General features: G+C 39.4%; 1 protein-coding gene across 1 annotated transcript in view; it reads right to left on the bottom strand.

Moving 5' to 3' along the window:
- Positions 1 to 26,493, bottom strand: part of fbn2 (fibrillin 2) — a 344,878-nt gene that overhangs the window by 104,339 nt on the left and 214,046 nt on the right. The window contains exons 21-33 of the mRNA XM_080188736.1: positions 24,770 to 24,907; positions 22,696 to 22,746; positions 20,211 to 20,336; positions 17,154 to 17,381; positions 14,650 to 14,775; positions 11,699 to 11,827; positions 10,353 to 10,478; positions 10,100 to 10,225; positions 9,737 to 9,859; positions 8,202 to 8,327; positions 7,922 to 8,047; positions 4,696 to 4,818; positions 810 to 932 (exon numbers count right to left, since the gene is read on the bottom strand). Of these exons, the coding sequence (XP_080044862.1) occupies positions 810 to 932; positions 4,696 to 4,818; positions 7,922 to 8,047; positions 8,202 to 8,327; positions 9,737 to 9,859; positions 10,100 to 10,225; positions 10,353 to 10,478; positions 11,699 to 11,827; positions 14,650 to 14,775; positions 17,154 to 17,381; positions 20,211 to 20,336; positions 22,696 to 22,746; positions 24,770 to 24,907 (1,671 nt within the window). The remainder of the gene's footprint in view (positions 1 to 809; positions 933 to 4,695; positions 4,819 to 7,921; positions 8,048 to 8,201; positions 8,328 to 9,736; positions 9,860 to 10,099; positions 10,226 to 10,352; positions 10,479 to 11,698; positions 11,828 to 14,649; positions 14,776 to 17,153; positions 17,382 to 20,210; positions 20,337 to 22,695; positions 22,747 to 24,769; positions 24,908 to 26,493) is intronic.

The raw sequence follows: 26,493 nt of genomic DNA on the forward strand, positions 1-26,493 counted from the left end.
GGAGTTACTGGGGTTCCTATTCCTGATTGCTATTCTTGCTGGAAGTCTGTTTTGTGACACAGAGAAGGCAGGTTCAAGCTCAGTTACGATGCCTCTCATAGGGTAATAACCTGCCAGTGCTAACTATTTAGGTTAATGTGAGAAATTTGACCAATAGGATAAATTACTGGAAGAAGGCTGTTCGTGCCTTTGGAATTATATCCCAACACTTATTTTAGGAAGGACTTGTTTCCGGATAAATGGTCTAGCAATAATACCATGAGGCCATTGCCTCCCTCATACACTTATTTAAGGGAGGTGATGGCCTAGCGGTATTATTGCTAGACTATTAATACAGAAATTCAGCTAATGTTCAGGGGACCCGGGTTCATATCCCACCAGGGCAGATGGTAGAATTCGAATTCAATAAAAATGTCTGGAAATAAGAATCTACTCATAACCATGAAATCATTGTCAATTGTTGGAAAAATCCATCTGGTTCACTAATGTTCTTTAGGGAAGGAAATCTGCTGTCCTTAACTTGTCTGGCATACATGTGACTCTAGAGCCACGGCAATGTGGTTGACTCTCAATTGTCTTCTGAGGGCAACTAGGGATGGGCAATAAATGCGGACCAGTCGGCGATGCTCATGTCCCACGAATGAATAAAAAATAAAATGGAAAGAAAGATCTCACCTACTGAAAATTGTAAAGTGGTAATGTTGGATCTCCGATGGTCACTACACATTCTGCTATGTGTTTTCTGGTTTCTATTTAAGGCTGTACTTCTACAAATTAGAAAAAGCTTCAATTGGGGTTCTTTTCCATACCTGCACATGTGAATCCATCTCCACTGAAACCTTCAGAGCAGAGGCAGCGATATGATCCAGGTGTATTCATACATTTAGCATTGAGATTACAATGATGTGTTTCATTACTGCACTCATCATGGTCTGCCAATTAAGAAAAAAAGTATATATTATTGTTTGAATGCAGTACACTTCATCACTTTATTCCTTAACACAACTGTAAGGCTAGAACTAAAAATTCATTTTTAATTCTAGTACTGTAGCCTTAAGAACAGAAAATAATTAGCGCGCAATAAGTTAAGCAGCATCTTATGTGATAATTATATTGAGGTTTCTGTCTGGACTGGTATCTATGGGATGTAATTTACAGCTGGCAATGCCCAAGTTATGACGTGGTTCATAAACCATACTTTGGATACCCCCAAATATTCTATATTTTAAGGTCTGGGTGAGGTATACGGTCATGAGCAAATTCCTTATATGTGCTCCCAGCATCTGAAGTTCTGTACTTAGAATTCTGAAGACAGAGAGGAGGAATTTGTTCTCTCAGAGGGTAGTGAATCTGTGGGCTGCAGTGAGCTGTAGAGGCTGGATCTTTAAGTATGTTCAAGGCTGAGGAAAATCTATTTTTAATCAGTAAGGGAATCAGCGTTATGGGGATAAGACGAGAAAGTGGAGTTGAGGATTATCAGGTCTGTCATGCTCTCATTGAATGGGGGAGAAGACTCAATGGGCTGAATGGCCTACATCTGCCCCCAGACCTTATGATCTTAAAGACAAAACATATTATCCAATTGTTTCTACACTGTACAAATTATATAGAAACTTGCAGATAGCACAATGAGGAGAAAATTTGCAAAGTATTTAATGTATTGGTGAATTGGACAGACAGAGGAAAGGATCTGCCAAAGTATTTTATTGATTTTTCAATTAGACAGACACATGCAAATTAGATCCACTATTTGCATAAGTATACCACATAATATACTATTGTGGAAAGTGCACTTACTGGATCACTGTTAGAAATGTCTGTTTTGATTTGCTGGGGGAATAGAGGTAACTCCACACCATTGTTCATCAAAAGCTGATTTAAAAGTTGGTATCAAAAGCTCAATAAGCAGAGAAAAACCTGCTGCAACTTATTAAGCTGTCTCCCTCAAGGGCACATTGTACTAAAGCCAAAACCAATCCTGTAGGAATGCAACAAAACTTAACACTAGTTCTGAATGTGTGCCAGTGTGCGTGGCTCTTCCATGCTGGTTCAATTCATGTTGTGTGCTTTGATTTTGTTCTGACATTACTTGGAAGTCTTTAAAATGCTTTATTTTGTCAATCTATCAATCAGATTGTGTCAACTGTCCTCCCAAAACCCTTGTGCTTTGAGAAAGGAATTCCTGGAATTGTGACAATTATTAACCTTCAAATGTGTAACGTAAAACTAGTGAAAGTTATTCTTTGCTAATACTTCATAACGTTGTTTAACCCTTGGGGCAGTTCCTACATTGCAGCACCTGATATTGAAACTCATTAGGAAATGTAAATTTTAATTATTGATTTGAATTGTACTCTATGTAATTTCATTACAGAATTATGAGCAAATAAAATACAGGGCAAGTTTAGTTTTCTTAATAGATACAATAGAATTGACAATTAGAATTATCACATAAGGCTTTATCCATGGAGCTTTATGTGCACTTAAAAATTAAACCTGGCTAATGAAGCTTTTATCTATTCAGTTGAGTTTTGTAGTTTCAGTAATTTATTCATTCTGTGGTAGTGTAGACATTGAGCCAGCGTAAAGAACCATTGGTGGTATTTCTAAATGATATTGGAAAGCAGTTTTCTGCAACAGCCAATATTGAGTCATGATTTCCATGAAGGGGTCATGAGTTCCAGAATTCTATTGATAATTACTTTCAGGTCTCCCATTAAAAACTACACTTCATTTTTCCCTTTTTAACTTTGGACTCAGACTATCAGTTCTTCAAATTTTCAAAGTGAGAGTAGGCCACCACTCTCCAGCTTTAGAAGCCAATTGCGAACCATTTTTTTCATTTGTCTCCCTATCTCTGTAGCCTGCTCCAACCATACAGCACTCCATTAACCCTGTGTTCCTCCAATTCTTGCTTCTAGTCTATCCTCCACTCCTTTTATCCCACCATTTGTGGATGTATCTTCAGTCGTCTAGGGCCCATGAGCTAGAATATCCTCCTTAATCCTCCTTTTCTCTGTCCTCCTGTGCTCCATAAAACCTCTCTCTTTGGCCAAGCTTTTAAATCACAGCTTCAACATCTCCTTTTAACCTTCTATGTCAGTTTTTGTACAATTCTAGTTCTTTGATGCACCTTGGGACTTTTTTTTGTATTACCGGTATTATATAGTGTAATTTGTTGTTTTCTATAAAATTAACTTTCAACTCTCTCACTGTCAGAATGCTGCAAAATACATGGTGTGGAAAGCTAATGGGAGAACAAAATCACTACTATAATTTTCAGAAAAAGCAGTTTGCAGCACAAAGGTACACAGAAACGTAACTGCAAATATAATATCTTGCAACAACTGGAAAACTATCCGATTATAATTTCTTCCATATGGCATTTATCTCATAGTACAGGTAAGGTAATTTTTGTCTTGTCAAAGCATTACTCAATGAAGTTATTTCTGTAGAGATTTAACAAAGACACTCTTCATTATCACTTGCTGGATTCCTACAACATGAGAAGAAATCCAACACAATCTGTTCAAAGCTTTACTCCTAATGCTGTTTTTTAAAATAGATTTTCATTTGAACCAAAAAAAATGGCTGTGGCAAATTACATGACTACAGGACTGGCTCTCTGGTTCTGGGAGCTACCACCAGGACTTACAAAAACAAAATGATTCCTCCCTTTGCCTGTGAAGTCACACAGACCCCATGTAGTTAATGAAAACAGAGGAAATGCAGATGGGCTTGTTCCCAAACATGAACTATCACGAAAGAGAGAGACTGAAACTCATTATACCGGAAGAGATGTTAATAACCACCTCATCTCTTTCCAAAGGAAAAGCAATAGAATTTTGGCCAGAAGCGTAGAAACTATTATTAAACTGTAATTGACCATTGATGGGCCATGTCACATGACCCAAGTCTCTGGCCTTTTGGATAGTTTTAGTTTTACTTATTTGGCCTCATTGGCTTGATATTAAATAACAGAATGCCTATGAATCAATCTGCACTTCCCCTTACCACCAACAGAACTTGAGGCAGAACAACAGCCTGCTCCGATGCCTTGAAACCTGTCTCTGCTGAAAAATTTCCTGATGTGGAGATGCCAACGTTGGATTGGGGTAAACACAGTAAGAAGTCTCACAACACCAGGTTAAAGTCCAAATAAATCTGTTGGACTTTAACCTGGTGTTGTGAGATTTCTTACTGGGAAAATTTCCCACCAGTTTATATACCTACTTCATCTGTAGTATTAACACTAATTGTAAAGTGGACAGCACAAATCCAGTCATCAGTGAGCTCAAATCGAGCTCCTCTATGAAAGAATTCCTCATTGTATTCTCTATCTGGAAATCTTGTGAAGTAATATGGATTTCTGTGGTTCTTGTAATATTACCATCCATAATTGTACTTGTTTTTCTATCTTCCTTTTATTGTATATTTGTGTAGTGGAGTGGGAAGTGCACAAGCATACTTCTCTTGGTTTTGAATGTGGAGTGAACTAACCTTCTGAGTTAATGCAAATTTGCTGTGGGTTTTTAGTAAATTGGATCTCACACAGTGAGGGTTTGGGAAACAGGCCATTGCATACCTTAAAAATAATTCAAAACACCTGCTTACATATAGGTGATAAGAAGAAATACATGCAGTTTATACTTATCTCTCTCCTGTCTGCAACACACTCAATAATGGAATACTCACCTACACACAAGGTGCCATCACCAACCCACCCTTCACGGCAGCTGCATTCGAAGCTTCCAGGGATATTGACACATGAAGCGTGCATATCACAGTTGTGGGCTCCAATTTCACACTCATCAACATCTGAAAGGTCAATAACAACATAGAAAATAGAAGATATATTTTGGAATTAACATTAATTTGGGATAATACCCTGTTAGATAAAGCCACTCGAAGCAAAATATGAAAAGAAATGCATTATTGATTTATAAGCTCTTCTATAAGATTAAATAGTTCATACAAATTATTGATTGAGCACTAGTCTACTCATCAGTGAAGTTAATATCATCATCCAATGCTACCTTGTGGGCATTTTATACAATAGAAAGTTGAGATGTTTGTGTGATTGTGAACAACTTTCTAGGTATTTTGCAGTGTAAATTCCTGTCAGAATCACTAATTTCATCTTACTGGATACTTATGCAATATATTGTGTTTGCAAATCCAGTACAAGAGCAAATTTTTCTCTGACACTGTATAAAGAAGGAATATCTTTGTAGGTCACAGAAAAACTATTGGCCAAAAGTTGCCAGCTGTTCCCGCTAGTGGCATCATCTGGTCTTGCTGACCGCGACTCCTGCCATGCGTTCCTAGGCAGTGGAGGTTGCGAATAACGGGAAACCTCCGTTGTAGCAGTGGGACTGGCTTTTGATGGGCTATTCTGATGTCACAAAACACATAGTTGGGATGACAAAGGACAGAAAATCCCTCTCCTTTTAGACCAGAGAAACATATGTATGTTGGCATTTCTGCTTCAGTCACCAAATTTAGAGACTAAACCTTTTTATTGATTTTATTACTTTTTTTCCCTTCACTGTCGAGGAGCAATGGTCTGATTCTCTGTTGTTGTAGGTGGTCATTGCCTGACATTTGTATGGTGTGAATGTTAGTTGCCATTTGTCAGCTTGTATATTCTTTAAGTCTTGCTGCATTTGGACGTGGGCTGCTTCAGTATCTGAGGAGTCACAAATGATGCTGAACATGGTGCAATCATCAGCGAACATCCCTACATCTGACCTAATGATGGGAGAAAGGTTATTGATGAATCAGCTGAAGATGCTAAAGATCACCTCTTGCTGTTCTCAATGCTAGAGATTTATATGCCTAATCTCTCATCAAAAGACAATCCCACAGAGAAAAGGTCAGAAACTACATCCTAACTCTAGCCTTACTTCTGTCATGGGAAATTACTAGAATCCATTTTAAGGAGGTTATGTCAGTATACTTAAAAAATCATAATGGGATCAGGATAAGTCAACGTGGTTCGTGAAATGAAATTTTGTTTAATTTATTAGAGTTCTTTCAGGAAGTAACATGCAAGGTGAATAAAGGAGAACCGGTAGATGCAGAATATTTGGGTTTCCAAATTACACCTGATAAGGTGCCATATAAAAGGTTACTGTACAAGTGTAACATATTAACATGGAGCGGGGATTGGTTAGCTAAGAGGAAGCAGAGGGTAAGAATAAATGGTCTTCTTTGGGTTGGAATGATGTGACGAGTGGAGTGCCACAGAGTTCAGTGCTGGCGTATCAACTATTTACAATTTATACCAACGTCTTGAATGAAGGGACCAAATGTACGGCAGCTAAATATGTCAATTACACCAAGCTAGGTAGGAAAGTAAGTTATCAGGAGGAGGCAATAAGCCCACAAAGGAATATAGATAAAGTGAGTGGCCAAACATTTTCCAGATGGAGTATATTGAGAGGAAATGTGAACTTGCCCACTTTGGCAGGAAGAATGGAAAACAGTATAATTAAATGGGGAAAAATTGCAGAATTCAGTGTTGGAGGGATCTGGGTCCAAGGTTCATTAATCATAAAATTAGTACATAGATTCAGCAGGTGATTAGGAAACCAAATGGAATGTTGATACTTATTTCAAGGGGAATGGAGTATAGAAGTACAGAAATCTCACTGTAGTTGTCTAGAACCTCATGTGGACTGCTGCGTGTGTTTTTCTCTCCATTTCTGAGAAAGCATATAATTGTGTTAGAAGCAGTTCAGAAAAGGTTAACCCAGTTCATTCCTGGGATGAAAGTGTTATCTAATGAGAAAAGTTTGAACAGGTTGGGCCTATATTCATTGCAGTTTAGAAGAACGAGAAGTGATTTTAGGGGACTTGATAGAGTGGATATTGGAGCGGGGGTGGTATTTCGGTGTGGGGGAAACAAGAACTAAGGGATACAGTTTAAGAATAAGGGGTTTCACAAGAAATTTATTTTCTCTCAAAGTATCATTAATCTGTGAAATTAACTTCCAGTGAAAGTAGTAGACGCTTGATTATTGAATTTATTCAAGGCTGAGTTAGGTAGATATTTGATAGAGAAGGGAGTCAAAAGTTTTTAGGGGGCAAACATCAAAGTGAAGTTGAGATCATGAACAAATCTTATCAAATGGCAGAGCAATCTGAAAGGACTAAATAACCTATTCCCGCTCCTAAGAGTCATCCCTATGATTCAGTCTAGTGAACATTTGTTACATTTCCTCTAAAACAAATGCACACTTTTTTTTAGGAAAGCATATCATTATTGTATAGTGCAGTTTTGTCTCATCAATACTCTATTTAATTGGATTTAGTTTTCTTTACTCTTATACTGCAATACACTCGGATTAAAAGCTAATGTACCATTTGCTTTCCTAATTGCTCATTGTACCTGAATGTTAACTTTTGGTGATTCAGGTGTAAGGCACTCAGGTTCCTTTGAACACCAACAGTTCCCAGTCTTTTACCATTTAAAAAATATCGTTCTTTTCTACTTTTGATATGAAAGTGCAAAACTTCATTCTCCAAATTTTATCCACATCTGCCACATTCATAGCCAATCACTTCACCTCTCTACACCATTTTGCAACCTCTTTGCATCCCACTTGCAGCTTACTTGTCCACCCAGCTTTGAATTTTCTTCAATCCTGGGCACATAGCTTTCTGAACAAGCAAATATTTACTGTGCCCTCTTGTAATAAAATTTAGTTCCTTGGGTTGAACTTGAAATCTAATTTTGTGGAAGAGCGGCCTTGATTTTTCAAATTGCACTGTCAGGGGAGAAACTTCTAACATCAATGTATACTCATAAAATTGCACCATTTTGCTTTATTTTAGATTTAAAATGATATTCATTTACAATCCTCAAAAAAAAGAACAATTTTTCAATGAGGTTCACATCTTCCAGCAATAGCCTTACCTGAACATCCGGTTGTTCCCTTCTTCACAGAATATCCCAGTTGGCAATGGCAGATGAAGGAACCTTTGGTATTTTCACAATCACCATAGAGACAAATGTTCGGATTCAAGTCACACTCATTCACATCTGCAATGATATAACGTTATGTCACTCATTAAAACTGTTAAAATTTACTTATGTTGTGTCAAATGCACAGAAAATATTATCAGTCATGAAAGAAACAGAACCTTGTTGATCAAAGTAATAATAATTGTTATGTCATAACTATCTTGGCATTTACCAATGCAAGTCCTCATGTCCATAGAAGCCATGAATCCATCAAAGCAAAGGCAGCGGTACTCGCCGGGGATGTTAGTGCACTGTCCACCATCACAAATATCAGGATTATCCTCACATTCATCAATATCTGATGAAACAAGGAAAAAAAAACAAGTCAAGTGAAAACTATGATATTGAAAACACCTTTTAATGGGTATAAATTGAGAGATTTAGATATTCAGTGAGACTCTGGTGTCTTCATGCATCAGTCACTGAAAGTAAGTGTGGAGGTACAGCAGGCAGTAAAGAAGGCAAATGTATGTTGGCCTTCATAGAGAGAGGATTTGATCATAGGAACAGAGATGCTTTATTGTAATTGCATAGGGCATTGGTGAGGCCACATCTGGAGTATTTTGTGTAGTTTGGTGTCCTTATCTGAGGAAGAATGTTCTTGTTATATAGGGAATGTAGCAAACATTTATTAGGCTAATTCCTGGTATGGCAGGACTGTCATAAGAGGAGACACCAAGTCAGTTAGGCTGGCATAGTGGTTAGTACTACTGCCAGGGACCTGGGCTCAATTCCAGTCTTGGGTGATTGTGTAGAATTTGCGTGGGTTTCCTCTGACGCTCCAGTTTCCTCTCACAATCCAAAGATATGCAGGTTAGGTGGATTAGCCATGCTAATTGCTCCTTAATGTCCCACGATGTGTAAGTTAGGAGACTTAGCAGGATAAATGTGCAGGGTTATGGGGAATGGGCAGGGATGGACCTAGGTAAGATACTCAGTCAGAGAACTGATGCAGACTCAATGGGCCAAATGGTCTCTTCTTGCACTGTAAGGATTCTATACTCATTGGAGTTTAAAAGAGTGAGAGAGGATCTCATGGAAACTTATAAAATTCTAATCGGATTAGACAGAGTAGATTCAGAAAGAATGTTCCTAATGGTGAGGAGTCCAGAACTATGCATCACAGTTTGAAGACGAGAGGTAAAACTTTTAGTACTGGGGTGAGGAGAAATTTTTTTACCCAGAGAATGGTGAATCTATGGAATTCTCTACCAACTACAGAAAGTAGTTGAGGCCAAAATGTTGTGTCATTTAAACAAGGAATTAGGTATATCTTGGGGCTAAAGGGATCAAGGGATATGGAGGGGGATGGCAGGATTAGGGCATTAAATCTGATGATCAGACATGATTATAATGAATGGCAGAATGACCTACTCCTGCTTCTATTTTCTATGCATGTCTCTATGTATTAATCTGTTAAATAGTCATAATCTCAATAAATTCCACTGCACAATAAATAGTCTGATTATTAATGGTGAGGCAAATTAAGATGTTTTCAGAAATTTCTTAGATTGTATTGTGTTCAGTGGTGACTGGTGAGATGGTGTAGGAACCTTGATGATTATTATTTCATAATCAGGGCATTTTACAGATTAACAGCAGATACCATCTGCAGAAATAATGAATATGGCTGATCTGAATCATTTTAAAAATTGGAACATTTGATGTTGTCATACTAGAATAAAGTAAAATCCTTTCTCAGCTTACCTGCACAGGTTCTCTTATCAGGCATCAGAGCATAGCCTTCAATGCAACTGCATTCATAGCTGCCTTCTGAATTTGTACAGTGTGTGTCACAGCCTCCATTCATAATAGTACATTCATCAATATCTGAAATATGAAATGGTGGTGTAAAATATCCCAATTAAACTTCAGATTTCTCATGATGATGTGCATAAAAGTGGACATTCTGACTGCAAGTTCAAATACCAATTCTGTTTTATTGGGGAACTTAAGTGCCAAGTCCCAGTTTGTTATACATCATCAGGTTGACAATAAAAATCTAGATATTCACACAGCAATAAGAAAATAATGCAACAACTGAACTAAGTATGCTTCAGTGGATCTTACCAACACAGCCTTGCCTGTCAGGAGTAGCCTGGTATCCAGAGTTGCAAGCACATTGATAAGTTCCAATCATATTGACACACTTGCCATTTCTGCAGAGGTTGTCACTGAGGGAACATTCATTGATATCTGAAGAAGACAGGAAGCAAGAAAACTTCATATAGAACACAGTTTATAGATTAATGACAGAAAAATGGAAGACTTTGGATAAACAGATGGTTAGATCATCTCTAGAAAATAACCTCGTTTCTCTTACCAACACAGGCACTGCCATCTGGAGTAAGCTCATGTCCTGGGGGGCACATACACCTGTAGCTGCCTTCTGTGTTTATACAAGTTCCACCTCGGCACAGAAGAGGATTCCTCTCACATTCATCAATATCTGCATGGAGAAAGCAAAAATAACACAAGGATATTTGCTTGTGATGACATAGCGGTTGAATCAAAAATATAGCATTGTAAGATTTAGATAGGTTCTCGATATTAACATAATTTGTTGACATGCTTATAAAAATTTCCATCCTCTATCATCTGTTTATTGGTCTAAAAACAGATAATCAGCTACTCTTTCACATCAGTGTGTAAAAAATAATTGTGAAATGTTACACATGGATTCCCTGTATGGATATTAACAGACATAATATTGTGGAGTTTCATTATTACATTCCTCGTCCTCATTTTACAATGTATTTTTATTTTCTTCCTCAGCTCTCTCTCAACTTTCCTTTTCCCTTTTAATGATCTATCTGACTGCCACACATGAAAATCATGGTTAAAATTTTCCAAACCAAGCTACTACGAAATCCATTTTCGAGATTCTGTATAGCTGAAATAAAGTATCTGCTCTCTCAGGGACTTACAGCACCAGAGTGAGAGAGACAAACTGTTTTCAAACCTCTGACTACAATATGATTTGACTAACCTCACAGTCTGCCTGATATCTTATTGTAGTGGGTCAGACTGTGGATTGATCATATGAGGAATGCAACTAAATTAAGACCTTTTTAAAATGTAGCCTGATATTAGGAAAAAATAGTTATAACCACTGTTTATACCAGTGCAAAAATTACTGCTGGGAAAGAAGCTGTATATGATAATAAACTTTCTCAATGTGGATTACCCATGTGGCCCTAAAATGTTAGCCTCATTCTCAAAAACAGCAATTTAGGTAGAACAAAGGGCTAGATAATAGAATTAAAATCCTACTGTTGCGATAAACCTTAACAATGTATTACTTCTCCACCTCAGTATTTGAAATGAATCAAATTTTCTGTTTTTAGATCTCTTCACATTAAGTACTATTCCTTGGTTGAACTAACAGCAAGTACTCTGGCCTCCATGCAAACTATCAAGTTGGTTTAAAGGAATCACTGGGGTGATTTGCCTGCTGATTTTCCTTCCCACTCTGTGAACAAGTAACTAGTATTCATTTGCCCCCTTTCCTGATTATATAGTACTCACCCATTTTACATTTGTTGGTTGACTTTTTCTTTTCAGAGAGCCATGCAACCAAAAATAATTCTAAAAAATGATGCTGTACGATTTGTGTTTTTGGGTGTCTTTAGAGGCACACAATAAAGTATATTAAGTGAATATACTCACCCATGCAATTTTTCATCATCATAAATCCACTCTCGAAACCTTCAAAACACTCACACTCGAAGCTACCAGGAGTATTGACACAAGTTCCATTTCCACACAGGTCGGGGGAGATGCGGCATTCATCAATGTCTAATTAAAGGGGGAAAAGCAGATTTCATGGTGAAGTATTCTGAAGGAAGGAAAAAGATTACTGTCTCTACTTTATATTTTCCATTTTTGTGTTACATACTTCTCTTCTACCTCTATGAGCAAAAGGTTGAAAATTTTGATCAAGTTAAATCATTTGAGCTGGTATGAATTAGGATCCTGAAGCAGCATACTTTAGTCGGAAATTTCTAACTTGAGGCTCTCTAGAAAGTATTCTAGAATGGACAATGTCCAAGATTACTCAGGATTGTCAATTTGCATAGCAGGTAGGTAGGCCTGCCAGTCAAGCTGTATACTGAAATAACCTTTCATTCCATTTCCTGCAATGATGTCCAACTGCACTACGATCAGGACATTGGGCGGAATTTTGCACTGGCTGGGGTGAAAAACTGGCGTGTAGCTCTCCAGCTGCACAGCTGAGTTTTCTCTCCAGATCTTCTGGTACTCTGCCCAAGCACCGGGCAACCCCTCACAGTGACAACCCACACCATCCCCACACATAAATACCAGGGCAACCTGCCCCTCCTCCCTTTGCCACGCAAAACCCCTTCCTGCATAATTAAGGCTCCCTCCCCTCCCTCCAAAGTGAGCTCCACAGAGGGCCAGCCCCTGGCACTGTCATGATGACAGGGGAGAGTACCAAGGCATATCCCTCTCATCCTGGAAGCTATTCACACTTTTGTGACCCCGTTGGGTTCCCCTTGACTGCTTCACCATTTGCAGAAACTGGTGTAAACCTCGCTGATGTGATGTCATGTTGGCAAGAGGGAAATTCTTTATTTGTGGGAACATTTGGAGGGGGAGCTTTTTAAATGTACGTAAATTGATTGAAGTGGATTTAAATTAAGTTTTGCATCACTGGCAAGGGGTGGGGAAAACAAGTTCTTTGCCAAAATCTTGTTGCCGTTCACATCGGCAGACTCTTACAAACCTGCCAGTGGTACATCTCCGCCGTGGGTGTCCTGGCTGTGACAGGTGCATTCACAGGAGACACCATTGTCAATGGCAAAATCTTGTTGCCGTTCACATCGGCAGAATCTTACAGACCTGCCTATGGTACATCTCCGCCGTGGGTCTCCTGGCTGCGAGATGTGTGTTCGCAGGAGACGGCATTGTCAATGACAGGACCATAACATCCCACCGCCAGTAAGCAGCACGCCATCTCCCACTGCCACTAAAGATGCCATGATGAGGGAGAAAAATCCCACCGCTGATCTGAGATTCACGTTCTTGCATGATTCTCCACTGGCATTGCCATTTTCACCCACAGCAAACATAGGCAGAAAATCCCCCCCACTGAATCTATATTACTCCTCAATTACTGCATTACAATATTTGTCCAGGAAAGAGAAACAAATCAGTAAAACCGATCACTAATCTATTCTATTTTTTCTTTGTTTTATGATAGGATATTTCACCCAACATTTTACATTTAAATTCACCAAAGTTGGACAATCAGCAATAAAGTTTAATTTACATGACATCAATACACACAATTACTTTCAAATTCTATCAAGTATGAAACAAGTGTTTTACATTTGTAAGGTAAATCAGATTATGACAATAAACATTTGAGCTTTTTAAACTGTTTACATTTTTCAGAATATAAACATAGGGAGATTGCTTTATATTCTATTGCTGCATTGCATCAGCTTTGTTTTCCGTTTTGTTTCTGCTACTTTTTCTGCTTGTTTACAGATTATGTTCTTTATATTGTTTGTTGAATTTGCCTACTGAAATCTGTTGTGCACTTGGGCTTGTTCCTGACATTAATTTTATTCAAACCGTTTAAGTAGTTGACCCTTTGTGTGCCTCTGGCATTGTACACGTAGTTGGTCCTGTTTATATTGCTCTTTACACTATCACAGTTGATGTTTGTACTTCTTATCCCACCTCTGCTGCTGGTCCTTGCTTGTGTTGCTCTCTGTGTGCAGAATCTTACCACCTTTGAAAATATGCTTCCACCTGGGACAAATAAGTCCATTCCACTTACAATAGCTTCCCAGAGACATCAATTAAGGGGTCAACTTTGGAAGCCCCATTAAATTAAGAACGCTGGGCATGTTCCTGAGGTTTCAGGCTCAATCAGAGACCCTGCAGCTTTGTAAGGTCCCGAAACAGAGGTGTCCTTGAAAGAGTAAACAAAATGTGAAATCTGATATGGACTAAAGTCTGTTGGTCTATCGGAACTCCCTCTGGAGGAATCCCTTAGGCTGCAGGTATGGCCTGTCTTGCCTGCAACCCCATCACAGGGGTATTAAGTCTACGGTTCCAATGTCTCCCTGAACTGTCCCTGGAGGGCTGCCTTCACAGAACAGCTGAGCCTAGTACTCTGCGGGAGGATGTTCTAATCCATGGAGATCCCAATGGAGTCCTCCCTACCCTCCTCATTGGCCTCCTAATAAGTAACCAATGGCCTCCCCCCACTGCCAAACACACAGTCACTGCCACTGATAACTCATATCTAGTAAGATTGCAAACATACAAAATATACAAACATATGAAATAGCAGAAATAGCCATTTGGCCCCTCAAGCTGGCTCCATTTTATCTTTCTGGACCAAAATCCCTACCCATTCACTCTCACTGCACATAATCCCAAGTGTCCTAAATGCAATTGCCCACCTTCTCAACTCGATGCCCTCTTTCTGTATTTGCTTCCAGTCCCCCATTTAAATCTGTCTCCTTGGAACCAGTAGAATTTGATCCACTGTGTTCTTTTTGTTTTCATTTGGGGGTGTCAAGCTTATCCTTAATGTTCAGTTCGCACTGTTGTTACTGATCATTTGGATCAAGTTGTCTTACCTGTGCAGTTCCTTTCCTCCATATCCAGAGCAAATCCACTGTCACACCTACACCTAAAGCTGCCAATGGTGTTCCTGCACTTCCCATTACTGCAGAGGTTTTGAAACACCTTACATTCATTGACATCTGTAAAGGCAATACACAACATGAACAGAAACCACCAAGTTATGAAGGTATCACAAAATTTTTGATACACTGCCAAACTTAAAAGTTGCCCATTTTATTTTGCAAAGGAACATTTTGCCATATGAGCAATTCAACACTTTAGCGATCTCACCAAATAGAAATTTTGGGGGCATAAAGAAAATGAACATTGAATTTAACTTCTTACATTTATTAAAAAAATCACTCCAGTTCTTTTGAAACTTATCTACCAAGGGGGAGATGTAAATATTGTATTAAATTTATAGCTTAACTAGATAAATTACTTACTATAACTACAAATAATTGTTGAGTGATATTTCTAAACGTGAAATCTCAATAGTTGAATAAAACACGATAAAGATGGCAGGATAGGTGATGTTTTGCAGCTGTAGCATGTGAGTGTGGTGGACACCTGTGTGATCCGTGGCAGCCACATCAGCAGTAAGTGTCTGTAGCTCGAGGGATTTTGACTTGGAGTTGATGAGCTGGAGTCTGAGTTATGAGTCTCTCTTATGATATTGGTAGATCTGACAAGGTTCTGCTGAGGGATTAAAGGCAGCTAAATGAGAAGGAGATGCCTGACGAAGAGGCAAACCCCAAAAGCTAGTGGTGTTTACTACCATATAAACCTGTTGGACTTTAACCTGGTGTTGTGAGACTTCTTACAGCTAAATGAGAACACAGAGGCACAAAGATAAGAACCTCTGGATTACCTGAGCCATAGGCAAATTGGCATACAGTACAGAAGATCAGACAGTAGAATGCATTGCTCAAAGATCTGTATGGGATACAAGGGTTGCGATCCAGTACTGGTGAAAATGGGAGCTGCACCATTGGGATGGCCTTCATCAGAACTGCTCTGGGGCCAGATCTCCGATAAATCGTACAACTAAGGCTGTAGAGAGAACTTTAAAGTGGAAAGTGTGGAGATGCCAGAGTTCACATGACAGGAGTTCTGGAAAGTGAAAGAGAAAGGACAATGCAAACAATAGTGCAGGCTAGCAATATGGGCAATGGGTAACCAGTCAGGACATAAGAGTGCACTAGCAAATATGATCAGAGTTGGGAAAAATGGCTTTGAACTAACAAGCAGCGGGGGAGAAGGGTTCAAGCGAAGGGAGATTTCAAAATCCAAAAGTAAATTTGAGGCAATAGAAAAGTATATTGATTTGGATGAAGCACAGTTGAGTGGGATTGGAAGATACAGAGTTTAAGAGTAATAGTGCATTGGATAACAAGGATGCTGAGACGTTGTTTACCCTTATGGGAAAGTCTAGGTCCAAAGGGCATAATTTCAGGGCAAGGGTCGCCCATTTAAGACAAATGAAGAGAAATTTCTTCTCTCAGAGGGCAGCGAATTTGTGGAATTCTTTACCACAGAGAGCTGTGGAGGTTGGGTCATTAAATATGTTCAAGGCTGAGAAAGACAGATTTTTAATCAATAAGGGAATCAAGGGTTATGGGGATAAAGCTGGAGTTGAGTATTATATCAGATCAATCATGATCTCATTGAAAGACGCAGCAGACTTGATGGGCCAGGTAGCCTCCTACGTCTAATGGTCTTATCCTGGGGCTCTAAAAGAGACAGCTGCAAAAATAGTGGTTGCTGTGGCTATAATTTTCCAACATTTCAAAGATTTTGGCATGCTCCCAGCAGATTTAACGTTAGCAAATATACGCGCCCTATTCGTGAAAGGAGGGAAGAGAAAATAGGCAGTACAAGCTGGTTTGCCTGACATCAGTCTTCGGGAATGTGCTGAAATCCATTATTAAGAAAGTCTTAACAATGCATTAAGAAAAGCAAAGTACTAGAAGAAGTCAACAGTCCTTTAATGAAAGGGAAATATTTTGACAAATATTTTGGAGTTTGAAGATATAACTGGTAGGGTAGATAAAGGGAAATCAGTAGATGTTGCATACTTGGATTTCTAAATGGCATTCAATTAGGTGCTGCACAAAGGGCTAATATAAGACATAGTGGCTCATGCAGTTGAGGGGTGATAGATTAGCATGGTAGAGGAGTGGTTAATGGACAGGAAGCAAAGAGTAGGGAGAATGGAGAATTTTCAATTCGGAGTACCACAAGGATCAGTGTTGGGGCCTTAGCTATTTACAATCTCCATCAATACTTAGATAAAGAGGCAGAGGGTAAAGCATCCAAGTTTGCTGATGATATAAAGATATAAGAAGAGGACATAAAGAGGCTGCAACGATATGATACAAGTTTGATGGGCCATATGATAATCTCTTGCTTGCATTTCTTATAGTCTTAGCAATGCTCTTACAATTTTAAAAAAGTCATGTTTTCTACTTCAGAATTAACCTTTTTGTTTGTTGAGGAAAAGTGACTTTCATTTTACCTTTATAGAATGGTCTTCCGGTTAGGATGTCACCCCTGTTGGCGAACCCTGGGCCTCTGGGACAGAGCAGCTCATATTCCTTAGTTCCAGGCTTGGGGCACTCATCACAATCCAAACCCCAGGCAGATCCAATTGAACAACAGCAAGCGTCCATTCGAAATCTTCCAGAAACTGGTTCAGTACATTCATCTTCATCCCACTTGAGGTAACACTGCTCAAGACGGATATCTACAAAATATATTACATAACTTTCTGTTCTGCTGTATTGTGGAAGATCCATAATATCACAATAATCTGGTATACTCAAAGCAAAGTGATTATAGGATTTAATAGTAGATTCTTGTCTATTAGAAATATAAAGGAGATTTGCTTTCAATTATACTTGGATGTCAAGGATCACACGTTTGAAATTATTACAGGCCATAAATCTGAAAACATTCATTTTTGTTTGATGTTGCTGGTTATGTCTATATCCACAGATAAATCACTTTTGGATTGATTTCCATTTCAATGTGCATTGTGGAGCCTACATATAGGGTGGAATTTAATTTAGGCAATGGGGGACTTGCTCATTAGCTGGACAGTCAGTGAAAGCTCATTGTCTCTTTCAGGAAAGGCACTCCCTATTAAGTGCTAGTCAGGCACTTAGCTGGCCAGCAATGGGTCTTCCCAAGGATCAAGAAAACCTATCCGCTAACCCCTGTCCGTTAGTCAACGAGAAGGCAACAGCTCCTTAGTGCAGGAGCAGTGGTAGCTGCCAGCAATGCACCCACCATAGACCTAAAACAGAGAACCAGGCCACAGGAGAGTGAAAGTAGGTTGGGGTTGTGGGAAGAAGGTGTTGGCTGTTAGGTGGAGGAATTGGAAAATCGTTTTCTTTGAGTCCTTACTTCCCAACGTCAGAATCTTTGATCAGGGACGGAATGTCTTTGAACAAAGGAACCTCATCCCTGGAGCCCACAAGCAAACATGCCAGGGTTGTCATTTCAGGCATCCCACATGGTGGCTGTCCCACTCACTGTTAAGTACCAGTAATGGCAGAATATAACCTCAAATGATCTGCATGATTCTGAATACCTCTATTAAATCGCCTCTCAATCTTCCTCACTCCAAGGAAAGCTGTCCCAACTTCTTCGATCTATCTATGTAATGCAAGTTCCTTATCCCTGGGCCATTCTCGTGAATATTTTCCACACTCTCTAATGTCTTCACATCCTTCTTAATGTGTGGCAGTGTTTTATGCAAATGTAACATAACTTCCTCACTTTTGTATTTCATCCCTCCATTGATAAAGTGCAGGATGCTGTATACTTAATTAACTGCTCTCTCAATTTGTTCTGCCATCTTCAATGATTTATACACACATACACCCATGTCTCCCTGCTCCTGCACCCCCATTAGAATTGTCCCTTTATTTTATGTTGTTTCTTTGCTTTCTTTCTACCAAAAAGAATCACTTCATACTTCTTTCCTTTATTTTGATCATCCACTTTCTGTTCATTTCACCAGCTTGTCTGTATTCTTTTGAAGTCCTGCAAAATCTGTCTTAATACTTTCAAGTTTGGTATTATCCACAAATTTTGAAGTTACGTCCCATACGCCAAGGTCTAGGTAATTAATCTCCATCAGAAAGAACAACAGTCCTGACACCAACCTGTGGGGACCCCCACTGTAAACCTTCCTCCAGTCTGAAAAACAATCATGAATCACGTTGCTGTTTCCTGTCACTCAGCCAATTTTGCATCCATGTTGCTACTGTCCTTTTATTCCATGAGCTCTAACTTTACTCAAGTCTATTGTGTGATGTCATGAACTGTCTTTTGGAAGTCCATATGTATCACATCAACAGCATTACACTCACCAATTCTCTTAAAAAGTTAGTTAAACATGATTTGCCCTTAACAAATCCCTGCTGGCTTTCATTAATTAATCTGCATTTGCCCAAGTGACTACTAATTTTGTCATAAATTATTGTTTCTAGAAGCTTTCCTATCACCTACAGTTGCTGGACTTATCTGTACACTCTATCGAGCAAGGGTGCAGCATTTGCAATTCCCCAGTCCTCTGGCACCATTCCCGAGTTTAAGGAAGACCGGAAAATTGTAGTCAATGCCTCCACAGTTGCCACTCTCACCTCCATCAGCATCCTTGGATCCTTCTCATTCAGTCCTGGTGCCTTATCAACTTTAAGTAGACAGCTGATTCAATACCTCGTCCTTATCAATTTTAAACCCTTCAGGTGCCTGAATTACTTCCCCTTTCGTCATGACCTGTGCAGCCCCTTCTTCATTGAGCAAGACAGATGCAAAGTATTCATTTTATACCTCGTCCATACTCCCTGCCTCCATACATAAATCCCTTTTGTGGACCTAATTATTCCATATTTTACCATCTTTTTAATATTTATACACCCATAGAGGATTTTTGGATTCCCCTTTATGTTAATTTCCAGTCTATTTTCATGATAGGGCAGACAGAGTGAAAGTTTTTACATTACTGAGGGTGATCTGGGACAAATATAACCTTAGAGCCAGGCCATTCAGGAGAGGTATTAAGAAACACATCATATTGGTAGAAATGTGGCACTTTCTCCCACAGAAAGCAATAGATACTACTTCAATTAATCACTGTAGTTCTATAGATTGTTAACAGCCAAGGGGATGGAGTCAGGATACAGAACAGCCATGATTTCACTGAATTGTGGAATAGACTAGATGGGATGAGTAGCCGAATTCTGTTCCTTTGCTTTCACTGTAAAGTTTGGATCCAATGTGCAATGTTTCATGACATATTTCTGTGTTTTTTATATTTCAAAAAACTAAGGCTGGTCAAAGTATTTAAGGCACTATTATAGAAAGATAGAAGTGAACACTCTAAGGCATATTGTCCACCCATATCACACCCTGCACCGGAGGTCGTAGGCTTAAAAAAATTGTTGAATTCTGGATATTGCATGGACCATGTCCTCTCTCTTTTTCAATTTTTCTAATTAAAACTGACAAATTCTATCTGAAGCTTTACTATATTTAGAAGATAACTAGAAAATGTATACCTTACCCACACAAATTCGACCTGTTCCATCTCTGGTCAGCCCTTCTGGACACTCACATTGGAAGGATCCTTGAGTATTCACACATCGCCCGTTTGGGCAAATGCCAGGAAAGACTGTGCATTCATTCACATCTATTTGAGAAAATAAAAGGAAGTGAAACTCTTTGACCCCTATCATTGCTTTAAGTAATATCTTTTTTAAAGCAGGCACAACAATGAAGATAAATTTATAATTCCATCCTGTTAAGTGGAAAATACACAATATGCGGGGCAGGATTTTACCTTTTGAGTCCAGAACTCGACATCAGGGACAATCCTTTACTGTTTGAGGAAAACAGTCACCCTGCATTGAGTTTCCTTGAATTGGCAGATTGGTGGTTAGGGGAGGAATTGTCCAATTAAGGCAGACTCTTGAAGCTGGATGGACAATAGAACACGCTCCAACACTGACAGCTGGCAATTAAGAAAAGTGAAAGTCTGGAGTCTCCATTCTGAGATGCTGTCTCTCCAACTTCCTAAACTAGGAGGGCCTTAAAGCTTGCTTAGAGTGCTGGCCCCTTGCCCCCAGGTCCATTGCTGGCAGACCGCCTCCAGCCAGCTGACCTAGTTCCTGCTGCCTTGTGGTGGCTGGCTTTTTTCAAGTTGACCTCTGATGATATGCTTTAAAAAGACCCTTGAGAGTGGGAAGCCCCTCCCCCCTGCTTCTGGTAAATTGCCCAGGGGGATGGTAGGTTTGTGACAACAAACTGATACAGTGGTTGGCGGTACAAATTTGAAACCTGCATGCCATGTGGGCTGGATTTTGTTGGGGGAGCAGTGAGCCTGATAATGAGTAAGAAAGCAGGAGCAACCCAACTCTTAACCATTTGGGAAAAGGGTGTGGCGGTGGATTTTCTGCCCACCTTGTAGCTAATGATCTGCCTTTGGGACTCACAATCCTTTAAGTGATTGGAAGAGCAGCTCCCCACCAATCTGTCACTGCCATGCATGGACATGATATTCCTCTCATTGGTTATCTCCGTGATTGAATTTTATCAGTGCTTTGGGGTAAATTCGCCTGCTGCCCCTGTGTATTTGAACACTGTTGGACAGACATCATCTGCTGTACTACTTATTTTTCACAATTACCACTGATTGTATTGAGAGGGTGTAAGTTTATTCAGAAACCTGAAACCTGGTAGCAGTCAGTACTAATTAGGTAGAAATGTTAAGTCCATTGTGTGTTCTCAGGGTCATTCAGACTGTATTGATGACAAACAGTATTGTATTAATTGCATTTTGTTTCAGGATTCTCAATACTTATTGGGTTGAAGTACCATTATAGAGACTGGAATCTATATGCCACAATTTTCTGGATGTTCATACTGGGGGATTTTCCAGTCCCACTGGTGACGCACTCCTGCCGTGGGTTTCTTGGTAGCATGGGGGAGCATTCAATAGGAAATCCCATTAACAACAGCAATATCGGAAGACCCCACTGCTAGCCAATGGCAGGCCACTGTGAAACATGTGGCTGGAGGTGCAGAAAATCCTGCCCATAATGTTGGATGGGCCATGGCTAGGATATTGTGTGCAGCTCTGGAAACCACATTATACAAGGGATGTAGTAGCACTGGAAAGGTTGCAGAGGCAATTTACCAGGATGTTGGCTGGGCTGGAGAGTTTTAGTTATGAAGAGAGATTGGATTGTTTTCCTTGGAGCAGAGGAGACTAAGGGGGGACATGATTATGATGCATAAAATTATGAGGGGCATAGATAGATTTGACAGGAAAAATTTTTTCCCCTTGGTGGGGGGAAATCAATGACGGGGGGGTGGGGGGAGATATAGATTTAAAGTAAGTGGCAAGATGTTGAGAGGGGATGAGAAGAAAAATGTTTTAAGGTGGTGGGAGTATGGAACTCACTGCCTGAAAGGGTAGTGGAGGCAGAGACTCTCACAACATTTAAGAAGTATTAAATGTACGCTCATGATGCCAACATATATAAGGCTATGGACCAAGCGCTGGAAAATGGGATTAAAATAGTTGGGTAGTTTGTCTTTAACTGGCATGGACTTGATAGGCCAAAGGGCCTTTTTCTGTGTTGGAGACCACTATGACACTGTAGTTCAGCTCTGCGGAAATTCTGCTTTGCCGTGAGTGCCAACTTTCAAGAAGATATGTAAAAGGGAGGCCCTGTCTTTCCTCTTTGGTGGTCATGCAAGATAGAGCAGGAGACAGTTCTCCTCGTTCCCTGGAATTTATCTGAGCATTTATCTCTCATTGTCATATTCTAGACAATGTAGAGCATCTACCTGGTCATATATCCCATTGCTTTGTGTGGGACCTCATTGTGTGCAAAATAGATGCTGCATTTGCCTACGTGATAAAAGTATCTATATTTCAAACATACTTCATTAGCTGTGATTTGTTTATACAAACATAAATACATGCTTCCCTGTGTCAGGAAGTATTCCTGTATCCTTATGGTTTAAGGTTAAACTATTCTTACCTTCACAGGCTACGCCCTTAACTCTCGCATATCCTCTTGGACAGGTGGTATCTAGAGATAAAGATACAAATTCAAATGCAAAAGATTCAACGTTACACCAATTGTTCATCAACAGCATTCTGACAAAAGCAAAATACTGCAGATGCTGAAAATCTGAAATAAAACATGGAAAGTGCTTCAAAATACTCAACAGGTTAGGCAGCTATTGTAAAGAGAGCATGTCCTGGCATTTTATTCAATAAAAACCTCCTAACAAAATTTCTCATCCACCAGGCATATTGGTTAATTTTCAGCTTCTGATATTTCACTAAGTTTCCTTGACGAGAAATATAAGGGATAATTTCAACTGTACCCACTTAATAATATGTCCCTCGGCATTTCATGTAAAAGATGCTACACAAATACAAGTCGCTGTTGTTGTATCCACAAGGTGGAATCTAGTAATTCTATTGGGCAGTAAAAATTGTTCTACTGATATCCCATACTGGTTCCGCTGTCTTCAATTTTAACCTGCTCACCTGAACAGGTGGCAGGGAACTTCAGTTATGTGGACAGATTGACGAAGTCAGAGCTGTTCTCCTTGGAGATGAGAGAATTAGAAGAATATTTTATAGAGTGTTCAAAATTATGAGGGGCCTAGACAAAGTAGAAAGGGAAAAGCTGTTCTCATTGGCGAGAACGAGAGGACACCAATTTAAGGTGATTAGCAAAGGAAATAGTGGCAGCAATGAGGAAAATCTTTCTTAGGCAATGAGTGGTTAGGGTCTGATGTGCTTTGCCTGAGTGTGGCAAAGACAGATTCAACTGAGGCATTCAAAAGTGAACTGGATTATCATCTGAAGAGAAAAAAGAAATTACAGAGTGATGGGAAAAGGAGAGTAGGACTAGGTGTCTTTCAGAGAGCCAGTATAACATGATGGGCTGAATAGTCTCCTTCTGTGCTGCACCAATTCTATGATTCTAAAGGGGTGCACACCTGAATTTGATGGGCTTCTTTTTAAATGGTTGATGGCATCAATTGCAACTGATGGCTGGAGTGAGCCAGACATTTTGGTTTATCTACTGGATGAGCATATTGTTAAGAGGATCCAAAGCTAAAGGAGGCCCAAGCAGGTATAATTTCACTATGTTTCTACTGGGGCCAGGGTGAGCAGAATCAAACCGCTGCCCATTTGATTCCCATGCTAGGTTAAACCACAGCAATGAATTTCCTTATAAATAAGTGAAAGTGAGCGCATTTTGGGAGGTGGAATAAGATGATCACATATTTTGTAAAAAATTAGAGTTTAAATGTGGCGGAAGGTGCAAAGGGATCTAGAGGGATATACAACCATTAAAAATAGCAACACAAGTTAGCAAAGCCATAACAATTCCTTTTCTAAAAGAAAATCAAAAGCAAAGAAAATCAAAAAGCAAAGAAGTTAAACTTGTCTGGAATTTTGGTTAGACCATGCTTGAAATAGCACGCACAGTTCTGATCTCCAAATTACAAAGAGGATATGAAATTAGTGGAGAAAACACAAAAGAAACTACATGGATCATGCCAGAACTGAGAGATTACAAGTAAAAAATCAGTTGATGTTCTTTTCTCCAGAAATGAGAGTCCTGAGACGTGATATGATAGAGGTCTGTAAAATTATTGAGGCGTTTGAAGAGGTAAATATAGACATCTGGATCATGCTACTCATTGGTAAGGAAAATTCATTACATTAACAAATTTAATTGGGTAAACACATTCGTTAAAAGAGCAAAGGAATTTCATAAAAATAGTCAATGCATTCATTTCCAATATTGAAAACGTTAGTTCTCAAGCAGGTGGAAGATGCTAAAAAATTAAAAAGTAAGGAAATATTTTGGTTAAAGTTACTAAGCAACTTATTAGGAAGGAATCCCTTTGTAAAGTAAAGTGTGATGCCTGACACAAGTTTGATTTCAAATTCCTGTTTTTCCAGTCTAAGAAACTGACTTAATGAAGTAACCCATGTTTCAAAAATTCTACGCAATCAATTTAGTTAAACTTCCAATACATTTTCATCATTGTAAATTTTTTTCTTTGATCAACCAGTTTCAATACCTAGTTCACAGCGTTCACAAGGGCTGCCCCATGCAGCGCCCAGAGTGGCACAGCATTCGGACTTCAGTGTGGCTCCATTGATGTTCACCTCACAGCGGCTGTTCTGAATGTTTAACCAGCAAGTTCCTTTCACGCTGTCTGTTGTAAATTGTGAGGAGATTAGAATAATTACCAAGGAATATTGTGTCATTTTTACTGACAAATATCTCAAAATTCCCTGAGCTTAGTCCCAAAATGACTGTAAACTCAACATATCCTCTTTCTCAATTATAGAGAAGGTATCTATTGGCCAGACAATGTTTATGTATTGGCCCAGCCACAATCTAATGATCTTTTTACTCCCCAAGGAAGATTGATGTGTGCATAAAAACCACTCTTAGCAAAGCTAAGATTGGGATCCAGCATACAGATTGCCACCTATTTTGTTTTAATGATGTGGAGATGCTGGTGTTAGACTGGGACCATAAGAAGTCTCACAACACCAGGGTAAAATCCAACAGGTTTATCTGGAATCACGAGCTTTCGGGGGGCTGCTCTTTCATCAGGTGAGTGATTCTAAATAAACCAGTTGGACTTTACCCTGATGTTGTGAGACTTTTTATTTTGTTTTAAACATCATATTCTTTCAGAGGGCTGTCTGGAAATTACTCATAATTAAATAGAAATCTAAAGTACATTAAATTCACTCTTTTTCTCCTCCTCTCGTGAAAATACTGCCCTTTTTGCTGCAGACAGTTCCACAGATATCTCACCAAAGTGGCCATTTTTCATGTGAATGGTGGTTGGATGATGAATGCTAGCTATTAACCACAAAAACCGTCGCAGTAAATTCCAATTTTGTTGACATTTTATGTCCACCATGTCACGAGATCACATGAAAACGGGAGATGGGAAAGTCATTAGCTCCGTCCACTTCTGTTCTTCTCAGGTGGGTTTGGTGATGGGAGTGGAAATTCCCATAAGAGGCTCAAACATCGTTTTACAATGGTGGGAAGTCTCCTCCCGATTGTCCCTGTCCCTCTCCAGTGACACAATGGGAATCCTAACATTCAGCTTCAGGAACCTCATTATAACAAATTTGCATACTCACGTCCCATGAAACAACAAAAAAAACACAGTTGTTATGCCTTTAACCCCACTAGAGAAGACCATATTCACCACTACTGAAATGCTCAAGATTGGGATTGTGGCCAGTGTTGGGCCTGAAACCATCAAAGATTATGGTATTCTCGTACCTACTCCCCCTTCTCACATACCAATATCCCCATATCTCATAATTTCTTTTGATTTACAAGCCATAGTGGTGTAAGCTTACACGCCTTACTTTCCTTTCAGGTAGGAGATAATTGTTCCCTGAAAATCTTGATGGGTTATAGCCTCTTGCTGAGATCCCCTTCCCCTTACCACATTCTCTCTCTTCAACCCTATGCCACCGCTGTTCTATCACCCAAGGGAAAATGCTTATTACTGCATCCATGTCTGGGAGCCAAGTGGTTTGTGCGGGATCTTTGAAGTGAATACAAGCATTGCCTTAGCTTGTTTCCAATCTATATGTTTCACCAGTTTCCTATGGCTTACTCATTATGATACCTAGTGACTCACAAATTTCCCGCGTCTTTGTCAGAAATAGTTGGCTGGCAAAGTTAGGGCTTGGAGTTCAAAAAGAGAGGGAAAATCAACCTATTTTAATATATTTTTCTGACTCACTTAAGTACTGTTGATTT

This window comes from Carcharhinus amblyrhynchos, chromosome 5 (assembly GCF_965287045.1).
Source record: "Carcharhinus amblyrhynchos chromosome 5, sCarAmb.v2.hapA, whole genome shotgun sequence".
In the NCBI taxonomy this organism is placed as follows: Eukaryota; Metazoa; Chordata; class Chondrichthyes; order Carcharhiniformes; family Carcharhinidae; genus Carcharhinus; species Carcharhinus amblyrhynchos.